Source organism: Marmota flaviventris, chromosome 9 (genome assembly GCF_047511675.1).
Source record: "Marmota flaviventris isolate mMarFla1 chromosome 9, mMarFla1.hap1, whole genome shotgun sequence".
In the NCBI taxonomy this organism is placed as follows: Eukaryota; Metazoa; Chordata; class Mammalia; order Rodentia; family Sciuridae; genus Marmota; species Marmota flaviventris.
In genome coordinates this window covers 16,804,589-16,816,439 of record NC_092506.1, presented here as the reverse complement: position 1 = coordinate 16,816,439, position 11,851 = coordinate 16,804,589, and the positions used below count along the sequence as shown (strand labels likewise).

Here is an 11,851-nt window from a genome sequence, read left to right as displayed (position 1 = left end):
TTACATAGCTCTTGACATCTCATATTTCATACTTTAGATTCAAGTGGGTTATGAACTCCCATTTTTACCCCGTATACAGATTGCAGAATCACATCGGTTACACATTCACATTTTTACATATTGCCATATTAGTAACTGTTGTATTTTGCTACCTTTCCTATCCCCCTTCCCCTCCCCTCCCATCTTCTGTAATTTAATTCTCTCCTTTGTTTTTTTTTTTGTTTTTTTTTTTTTTTCCTTTCCCCGGGAAAGCTGGGAATGGAAGTAAATATTTTTAATTATATCTAAATAATTTTCTTATATGAATGTAGATTGTTCATATGAGTTATAGTTTTTTTTTCTGGTATTTCCCAAGTTGTGATCTTCTTTGATTTTCTGTATATTTTGGTAAATTTATTATTAGAAATAATAATATATTGATAATCAGATACTTTGTTATAGTATTTACTTTCGGATAATGAATTTGTATTTCCATGTAAGATCTTTGAAATTGTAATTTATACATATTATTCAGTTTCATAGTGTTGAGAAAAGGAAATCCTAAGTGTTCTTCCTCTCTGGGAAAGCTTAATAGATAAAATTAAGAACATATACATCTATGGTCCAGAAAGCAATCTAACTACAATGCATACCTTCAATTTACACAATTGTTTATGGAAAAGGCATCAACCTCATCTTATTCCTGAGATCATAGTAAATCATTAAGTCCACACTGTGTTATTTGGTGCTGATCTCGTCTGCTCCATTAAACATTTTCCCTTACACCTATATATGTGGGTGCATTCATGTCCATGATTATAAGGGAGTATGATCATTTGTCTTTGTTATATTATGTCCTTATTTATAGACCTAAATTATAAGTTTCTTGGTATTGTCTACATATTTCATGTATACTGCATTATATATTTGCTTCACAAAATTTGATTCACTTACTTACTGTATGAAATACGATATTCCACTCAATTTTTTATTTGACTCATATAAAACTACAAGACTGACTCATAGCAAAATATAAAACCAGATGCCCAGCAGCATATTAAGCATGTCTTACCTGTGTGTCCTTTTTCATGTCCACGTGGTGGAGATGGGAGTGAAGGTGTACAGGAATTATTGTAGTTTCATTCACTCTTACAAAGGTAACATTTCATCTCACTTATGTGGTGTGTATTAGATAGCATTTACTTAACACATAAGGTGTTCAGTAAATTTAAAGATGAAAAGGAGTAACTTATTTCAAAGTGTATACAAACCTCTAACCATGTGCTAAGACTGGTCAGTCTGTACAGTGACCTCATTTCAGCAGAAGTGAGGAAGTAGCTATGTTGTACAAAAAATTTGGGCATCCCAAGGATTTTCTATAACTGAGAAAATGAAAGCTAACGAGAATTTATTTTATTATTTATAATATTTTGGACAAAATATTAAAGAGATTATAAAATTGCCTTAATTTAATCTCACAGAGGCAAGAGTAGAATGTGGTTCACAGAGGCTTGGGACACTGGGGACTAGAAGGTATGGGGTGAAGTTGGTCATGGTGGAGAGTGACAATAGATAACACCATTGAATTTTTACTCAAAAGAGACTTTGAAGGTTTTAAAGGAATGATAAATGTTTGAGAGAGGTTTACTCTCATTTGAATATTACACGGGAAAAGACGTGTTGAAGACTCACATAAGTATGTACAATGTTGGGCATCAGTTACAAATAAAAAAAAAGGAAACGAGAAATAGATGCAGACACAAAATGAGAAGGGCTATAGCAAAATCTTTAGATAATTATCTGTACCTAACCTAACACTGACATTTCTGGGGTCTGATTTCAGGTTAAGACTACACAAGTAGAGTTTCACTATTCTGCCTTGCAACATTTAGGTCATATTTTATTTACTTAGTCATTTCAAATTAATTCAATCTAGAGCTACTAGGATAATGATCAAAATGTTCAAGGAACCCCTTTGATAGTGGCAGGATAAAATGCAACCTGTTTCAACAATATTTATGTCCTAGCTTGTTTATTAGGTACATAGAATTGACCTCTTTGACAATATTCCCAGACATTACATATAAAATATTTAAATACATACCACATAGGAATCACTTAAGTTTTAACATTTCAAATGACAATAGTCTTTAAGATATGGCCTCATTAGTTTAAAACACACTTTACATTTTGATCTTATTTGATCTTACAATTATCAAAGCCAGAAAAGTACAAAGCCCATCTGAATTAGTGTTGTGAAATAAAAAGATAAAAAGTACATTTTTCAAAATTTTCTACAAGTGCTCTTTGCCAATTCTAAACATACAGATACCTGCAAAAATTAATTTATTTTAGACAAGAGTATGGGTTTTTACCTGTTTGTTCAATGTCAAACATGATGCTTACCTTTGTTGACTGAGTAAAATGTAAGGGAAAATGAAAAAGAAGATTATTTTACATGTTGGGTAATTTATTTTATTTGAAAAGAGGCTTACTGCCTTTTCAGATATAGTCATTCTCAGAAGTAAAAATTCTCATTAAGTAGTAAATAGTCTCAGCTCTAGGGATCAGTTCCTTTTCCAAGGATCCTTCTAATTGACCTTAACCATTCTGCTGCCAATCAAAAGTGTTTGTGCAATAACCAAAAACTTGTCAACACCAACTCTTTTTAAATTATCAGGCTTTCTTTATTTCATGATCATTAAGAAATATGAGTCTTGAAAACAATAGAACGTTACAATTTAATATTATTTAAGATATAAACTGAAATGTTCTCACAAAGATGCAAATCTACCAAGTACAGTGGTGCATGTCTGTTATCCCAGAGGCTCAGGAGGCTGAGGCAAGAAGATTGTGAGTTCAAAGCCAGCCCTAGCAATGGGGGAGTGCTGAGCAACTCAACAAGACCCTGCTTATAAAAAAAAAAAAAAATCTGAAATGTCTTAAATTAGAAAAGTTTATATTTCTATCATTGAAAATTGATATGTGAAATTTGTGGGTCTCTTCAGGCAGTTATATCATCTTTAACTTGATTTTTCCATATGCGCATACACGCTGACCAGGAAGGTCACAACATGCTCCATATTATGGATCATATTATGGATGGGGAACTCTGGGGAAAGTAATGAATAAGAGCTATAACCTATTCCTTCCAGGTGGACAGACTGGAAAAGGCATGCAGAATTTCTTGATACAGTTCTTCATATAAAATTTAGTCACAATTGAAGCCACACAAATAAAATTTCCAACTGAACTGCCATGAGACCAACTAAGAAACTCTATTATTATTGAGTTTTATTTTATTTTGATTGTCAAAAAAATGCAAAAATGCAGATGCAGTAGTGACTGCATGAAGTTCACAGTCAAGGACCAGCTTAGGTTAAAGGTGGCTTCTCTCTTGTAAAGGTTATAAAATAATGGAGTAGATATCTGTAACACCTGGAAAAAGAAATCCATTTAGACAATTAATTATAAAACACATTAGAGTGGAACTTTTGGTCTAACTATGGTAAACAGGAATACATTTTTCTTCATGGTTAAAGACTAATAGAAAAACTTAATTCATAAGTATCAATAGTCTGAATTAAACTATCACTATTCAAAGGGATTATTTATCAATTTTGAATTTTATCATCTTGTGATGTATTTTATCTTAGTTCTAGCTATTGAAACACATTTGTAGCAATATCCTATTCTGTCTGTTTCTTTGTTAGGTAAGTGATTTGAAATGTTCTTCCTAGTTTGTGTTTTTATTCCCTTAGCAATGTCAATATGAGAACAAACTATTTCTATTATAATGATGTCCACTTTTTAAATGTTGTCTTTTATGGATTACGCATTGGGTAACATAATGTAGAAATCTTGCTTATTCCAATTTACAAAGATTTATGCCTTTTTTTTTCTTCAACTAGTTCTACAGTTTAAGATTTTACATTTAAATATGTTAGTTTGTATTCATTTTTTTGCAACAGGATAAATTTTAGATTTTTTGGTGCATGCATCTTTGGATGTGTATACATAGTTAATTCATCCAAATTACATTTTAATAGAAACACCCCTTTTTAATTGAACCTTTTATCCTATTGTCACAAATTCATTACCTATGTTTTATTGTGGTAAATTTGAACACAGAAAAATGAAAAATCTGGGCAAAATTTTAAACAACAATCATTTTTTAAAATCTTATATGCAACAAGAGGCATAGAAAATAATTTGAAGTGTTTCAGAAAATAAAACTAACTTCATAAGAATTTTTAAAATAGGGTAAATTTTAGAAAGTGGGGCGGGGGATATGGCTCAGTTATAGAGAGTTTGGCCAGTATGTACAAGGGCATGGGACTGATCCCCATCACTATAAAAATAAAAAATAAAAATAAAACAAAAACAAAAATAAAAGCAAAAATTTGTATGTGGCTGGAACCATCAACCATTCTCAGCTCCATGAAACATCTGTCAGGAGTGGTACATGCCAAGAGACTGGCAGCTCTGTTATCACTACTAGAAGAGGCTAATACTACTTACAGCAAACTTGGAAACATATTCCAGTATTACTATTAAAACTGTAATAAGTTTAGTGGGAAATTGTAACACAGAACAATATTACATCAGTATTTATGTTCCTGTGTGATTTGAAATACATGGGAAAGGAATTCAACAAAGATGACAGGAGAATGGGAAATATAAAGTGAACATTGACACACAAAAAAAATAATAATAATTTCTACTGATCTAAAGACTGGGTGCAAGAGAGGTTCCATATACATTCAGAAAACTCCAAAAGGTCAGTGAGAAAATCACTCATTCCTGGTTGAATATGAACTTATAAATGCAGGAAATAGAAACTGAATCCCAATGCAAAATTGTTAAGTTTCTGAAATTATAAGGCATCCTCTAATCAAAGACATATGTATGAGCAAAAGGAAGACTTCCTTGCTCAAGATGAATAAACATGCATATTAACTGATCTCTAAATTATACTCACTCATAAGTGATAGAGAGAAACTCAGTCTTACAAATACAAGCATGAACAATTTAAAATAAAGTGAGAGGAGTGCAGAGACATCAGCCACTGCATTCCATAAGGAAAACAGACTCAACAAAATCAGTCTAAGCAAGTTACAGAGAAAGAGTGACAATCCCCTTCCAAGTCGGCAACTTGAATCCACAAAGTCTAAAACATATTTCCAGATTGTTCAGTTTCAATCAAAGTTTATATAAGCAATGAAACCTGAAAGTGTGAAATGCACAGAGAGAAAAATAAAAACAGCAAGACACAGAGAGTAGACATGGTGGTTAGTGCGGACAACCTGAGAGGCCAGGGCTCCCTTCTTCACTCCAGCCCTTGTTTGTGGACTGAGGTCTTTTCCTGGTCCAATGGGTGTAGTACCTTGAGTTCTGTTTCTGCCTGAGTTTGCTGAAAGTTCTGAGGTTTACGTTGAAAAGAGCAAGAAAGGAGACTGGTGGATACAGACCATCCTGCATCCCATTCTAGAAAAGGTATCACTCTAGGAAAGGGAGGCTTCTGACCCTGTCAGCAGCCCTTGTTCAGTGGTGTTCAGTTCCACCAGCCCAGGGACAGGTGAAGGTGAGAAAGAAGGCCTTAGATTAGAGTTTACTCTGAAAAAAACTGGTTTAACTTTGTTGAATGTGTGTGGTCCTAGGGATTAAACTCAGGGATATTCTACCACTGAGCTACAACCGCTGGTATTTGTATGCTTTATTTTGAAATGGAGTTTCACTAAGTTGCTCAGGCTGGCCTTGAACTTGCAATCCTTCTGCCTCAGCCTTCTAAGTAACTGATATTATAGGTATGTGTCACTTTGCCTGGCTAGAAACTGATTTAATTTGGTAAAGAAGAGAATCAGGCCAAAATTTGTTTTAAAACACAATAATGGTCTTCATGACCACCAATTATTGTGCATCATTTAAAAATGTAATAAACAAATATATATTTGTATAGCTCCATGGAAAATATATCAATACATAAAAGGGAAGGCAATCAGAGGGTTATTAGCAATACAGAGACATATAGCTAAGAAAAGTCTAAGATCACACAACCCTGTAATCCATTCCATAAGTAAGTCATTAAATGACATTGAATTTAAAATTTTTAAATTTTAATTACTTGAGCACTACTGAAGTTGGAGATACACATTTAAGTATTGTCCATGAAATTCTGATTGAGAGCTAACAAGGATATATTAAGGTATTTGGCCTTGTGAAATCCATATCATCTATCTGGCATCATTGTCAACACTATTCCAGGTCACACCAGCCCAGGAATATGAGTTCAATTCCTTTGGAAGCTGATATATGGGGTCATTGTTTTTATTTTCTGAATATTTTTCAATAGTTGGGAGGGTCTACATAGCATTAGAATCATAATTCATAGAGATAGAAAAGTCAGTTGAAAGGACTTCAGAAATAATTTAGGTCAATTTCCTCTTTTTCAGTGGGGGGCCAGAGTTCCAGAAAGGAAGATTCATTATCAAGTACCACAGTGATTTAGAGGGGCATTGAAAATCCTCTTCACAGTGGGCTTCTAGAGAGAGGCAGGTAGTTGTCTAGGAAGATTAAAACATTGCTGTGCCTGATTTGAATACAGAATTGCATGTTTACCAAGTCTTTGGACATTATTTCTGCTCAATTCTATTCAATATACTTACACAGTCAATATACCAAAAGGTACCATCACATCACGTTTCGATTTAAGAATTTTAGTAGCAAAAACAAAGGAAGACATCAAATGATAGAAGATTTACTGGAATATTAATCCATTACCTACAGCCATTGGTAATATTTTATTAGTGAATGTTATTTTTCATGATACTTGATACTTGTATGAGAAGGATGTGATTTAAAGTTTCTAAGAGAAGAAAATAAGTATTTCAATAAGTAGGCTATGATTTCTCAAATCTTTGTTGCTGTGTTGACATTTTTGTACAACACCATGATAAAAGAGGTATTATGGGACATAACTACAAGCTGATTTTTTAAATTTTTGAACTTTAGGATCTCCTAAGAAAATTCTAAACAATTTGTTTTTCTTTCTCAAAAATTCAGAGAGAGAGAGAGAGAGAGAGAGAGAGAGAGAGAGAAACAATGATAGAATTAAGAAAATCAATAGATTCTAGTTTTGAACTTCCAGTTATAGAACTTTGAATATTTTTTATTGTTCAGGTTCACTAGATCCAATAACAGTTCTAATACATACTTTAAATAAGTATTTAGATGCTGCAATACAGTGACAGCATATTGGAGGAAGATGGGTTAATTAAATGACTTGTAACAGCATCAATATTAGCAGCAATCTGTTAATGCCCCCCGGTTCTTATAGGTTTTATGCATTTCAAAGTTTTCAGTCATGCTGCTGCTTATAAATATCACCTCTAAAAGAAATAAATTAAAGAAAATATGATACAGATGGAAACATTTAAATCCTTTTATTAAAAACTTGTATTCTAGGACTGGGGTTGTAGTTCAGTGGTAGAATGCTTACCTAGAGTATGAGGTACTGGGTTCATTTTTCAGCATTACGTATAAATAAATAAAATTAAAGTCTATTGACAACTAAAAAAATATTAAAAACAAACTTGTATTCTTCATTGGTTTACTCCTTTATGATACAATTTAACATATCACATTGTACCACAAATGCCACCTTGAAAGACAGAGAGACTTCATTAGTATTCATTTAATTCAAGAATTTTTTTTTTTTTTTTTTTTTTGTGCTGGGGATTGAACCCAGGGCCTTGTGCATGCAAGGCAAGCACTCTATCAACTGAGCTATATCCCCAGCCCTTCAAGAATATTTCCAACCAGAAACATTTTAAAACATCAGCTAGAAAACCTAAGACATTCATTAGCTTTTAGCTTCTGTAGTTGTAACAGATACAAGAAGATTGTAATAAATAATTCATACATGGCACTTCAGGGCCATATCTATACTTTCTCAGCAAGCTTAAAGAAAAAAAAATTCAATTTTACAAAGAAGAAATAGACAAGTATCATGGACATGCACAGATGAATGCTGTCTTCTTCCAACATATTTACTACTCATGTTTTTACAGATTTATTACATCGGTAGTCTCAACTGTTTTATGTAGTTCATTAAAATTATAAAATTTATATGCTCAAGGCACAAACCCTAGAAAATTTCTATTGTTTTATTGACATATAACAGCACTGAAAGTGTCTTGTGTTTCAATTTTATTGTTTCTTTCCCCAATTCTTGTCACAAACCCAGCACATTTGTATTAGATGGCAGGGAGGGATCACTTAGTTCTTGCTCAAAGGACCCTCACAATCTCATTTGGGAAGCAAACTTTTCATACATAAAGGATAAATTTAGGAGAGAGTCATCTGTGATCTAGCAAGAAAAGGGGCATTTGAACCATTTGTTTCTCAAAACAAGACTTACCCTGTCAAGCATTCTCTAATTGCCACATTCTTCCTGGAATCCTTTTCTTTTTTCCAGTTTGCATTTCTTTGCAACTCACATTCAGCATCTTTGTCCAAGGCAGTCTCTCTCCCGGATTTAGATATTTTGTTCTGGGTTCATTTCCCCGGTCTTTTGGTTTCATGAAAGTTTTGATGCTTATTATGAATTTGAGTATTAATTAATGGCCAATCCTTCCACTAGTTTATAAGATGTTTTGCTCTAAAAATGCCTAGATTCTCCATGAAAACAAAGCATTAAAATGCACAAAAGCACTTATTGAAAAAAATTTTTTGAGGAGAGAGAGAGAGAGAGAGAGAGAGAGAGAGAGAGAGAGAGAGAGAGAGAATTTTTTAATATTTATTTTTTTAGTTTTTGGCGGACACAACATCTTTGTTTGTATGTGGTGCTGAGGATAGAACCTGGGCCACATGCATGCCAGGCGAGAGCGCTACCGCTTGAGCCACATCCCCAGCCCCTTATTGAAAATTTGATGGATTTTAATTTAATTAAAATAATGTGTAAATTAAAGAGCTAATAAAACCTTTCAAAATTAGATCAGGAATTTATACCACAGGGAAATAACAACATATATAAATTCAGGGCATATAATGAAACATGATGGATTAGGGAATAAAACATTTTTGTATCATTCATTACTCCAAATTTGAAAATTGTTGTTTTTCATGAAAAATGACATACAATTTTAAGATAACAAAAATCATTATACATGTGAAAAAGGTGGAAGTTCATCATAAATATTTAGAACTGCATTCTATTTTTAAGCTATTGAAGGCCTCTTTCACATCCTTGTTGCGTAGGCTATAAATCAGAGGGTTCAACATGGGAATGACAAGGATGTAAAACAGTGATGTCATTTTGTCTTGATCTAGAGAGTAGGAAGAACTTGGCAGAAAATATATAAAGAATACAGCTCCCTGGAAAATTGCAACAGGAGTAAAGTGGGAGGCACAGGTGGAGAAAGCTTTGAGCCTCCCCTCAGCAGAGTGGATTTTTAAGACAGATGAGATGATGTAGCCATAAGAGACCAGGACTCCAGAAATGGTACTCAGTTCAATGAATCCAAAAATGGTGAACAGTACCAGCTCATTGACCTGTGTGTCAGAACAGGAAAGGAGGAAAAGTGGTGGTAAATCACAGAAGAAATGATTAATCTCATTAGAACCACAGAAACATAAGTGGAATGCCAATGTTGTATGTATCAAAGCATCTGCCAGGCCTATGAAGTAAACCCCAGCCATAAGCAAGTAACAAACCCTGCCAGACATGTTAACTGTATACAGCAAGGGCTTGCTAATGGCCTTGTACCTATCAAAGGCCATCACTGCCAGAAGTACACACTCAGAATCTGCAAAGGTACAGAAGATCAAGAACTGCAGAGCACATCCCAGGAAAGACATTGATTTGTTCTTGGTGAATATGTCGACAAGCATCTTGGGCCCAATTGCTGTGGAATAGCAGAGGTCACAGAAAGAGAGGTGGCTGAGGAAAAAGTACATTGGAGTGTGAAGCTGGGGATCCACTCTGATTAAGAAGATCATTCCGAGATTTCCCAGAAGGCTAATGAGGTAAATCAGTAGAAATATGCTAAAAAGGGTCACTTTGAGGTCAGCATTACTAGTAATTCCCAAGAAAATGAATTCATTCAAGGACGAACAATTTTCCACGTTCATTTTTTCTTTCTTCTTGTCTAAACTTAAAGAAATGATTTAAAAAATTAAAGACACATATTTAATCCTTATATACATCCATAAAATATCTGTAAGGCCAAACACAAATATATATATACACACACACACACACACACACACACACATACATACACACACATATATACATAGATAGATATAGATAGGTATAGATATATAGATATCGATATAGATAGATAGATAGATATAGATATACACATAGAAATAGATATAGATATAGATATAGATATAGATATAGATATAGATATAGATAGATATAGATATCTTGTTTGGAGGATATATCCTCCAAACAAGATCAAGATCGATGTGTTAATCCTTAAAGAGACATTATGTGCTTTGACAATAATTAAAAATAAAATCTTGAAATGTAGCTGAGAATAAGTGATTGCCATCAAGATGCCTTTTATGAGGGATCTGAGTTTTACTTTATCTGGGTATTGCGCATCAGGAGCTGCCACATAGCAGCTGAGCGCCCCCTAGCTTTGAGTGATGGAAATGTGGAGACTGCTATAGGAAGCAGGTGGATCTCCATCATTGCTCAGCCGGGAGTGGGCTGCCTTCTTGTTCCTTTGTAAAAGAACCCCTTACCTTTTATGGATGGAAGGTTCTATGGAACAGTACTCCTCAATAAATAAGATGTTTTCAGGAATGCTCTCTCTCTCTTTTTGTCTGCCTCTCTTGCTTCCCTTGTGGGAGCTGGGGCTGAGGAGCTCTCCATGAACCCCAAGAAAAGGGTATTTTCTCTGTGTCTGATTATTTAACGCCAATCCTATTCATCTGGAGTAACCCTGACTGATTTAGTCCCGTGTGGTGGCACTTGCCCTCCTTTTCTTTAGGAAATATATTTTTATAGGCTGAAATCTGAGTAAATCTTCAAAATGTCCTGGAGTAAACCCAACTCTTAGATGAGAGCAACTTATAGAACTCATTTTATGTTCTTAAAACCATTCATGTAGACAGATAAAAATTGCAATATTACAATCCTCAAAATTCATGATTGGTTTTAAAAACCACTGCTGGTTCTAGCAACAATGGTCATATCACTAACCTCTAAACAGGAAAATCATTATTCTACTCACCTTGGGCTGTGTGGTCTTTATTATCCAATTAGATATGAAAAAAATTACTATTTTTTAGAAATGTTTTATGATTTTGCCACAATGCTCATGGACTACTAACAGGGGTATTCTGGAGACAAAGGATGAGTCTCCTGATCATTCAAAGAGAAATGCTAAAATAGATGGGGAACCACCATGATTTAATTAATACAACTGCATTATATCATATTTAAGTAAAATTTATATTACAAATAAAAACAGGGTGAGAAACAATAATAAAGACATTAACAGACTTATTTTCATTAAATATGTATGTATCTATGCATACACAATTTTCTATGGGTGTATGATTCTCAACTGAAATAGAAAGTGGGTTTCAATGTATGTGGATGGCTTTGTTTTGTTTTTTAACCAAGTAACTATTGTGTTCAGTTCACACGAACTTGCATTTTCACACATTGGATTTGCTTTGTGTCATTTCTATTATCTTTTAATAAAACAACAATAAAAATACTAAAACCCTTAAATTTATGTATATCCCCACATAATAACAAAATTAGTAAAAGTTTGTTTTTGAATCCATATTTAAAAAGAAACAAGGGCTTCTCGCGCGCCCGCCCCTCCCCGCGCGCCGGCCCTGCCGAGCC

The 11,851-nt window shown here is 33.8% G+C and overlaps 1 protein-coding gene across 1 annotated transcript; it reads right to left on the bottom strand.

Annotated features, from left to right (window-relative positions):
* Positions 1-9,168: 9,168 nt before the first annotated feature.
* LOC139706966 (olfactory receptor 5W2-like) lies at positions 9,169-10,110 on the bottom strand. Its single transcript, XM_071616946.1, has one exon. The coding sequence runs from the start codon at positions 10,108-10,110 to the stop codon at positions 9,169-9,171; it is 942 nt and encodes a 313-aa protein (XP_071473047.1).
* Between the last annotated feature and the right edge of the window lie 1,741 nt (positions 10,111-11,851).

What these genes read in the sequence shown, in the direction of transcription:
- LOC139706966 (XM_071616946.1), bottom strand. Translation starts at nt 10,110, where the DNA reads ATGAACGTGGAAAATTGTTCGTCCTTGAATGAATTCATTTTCTTGGGA.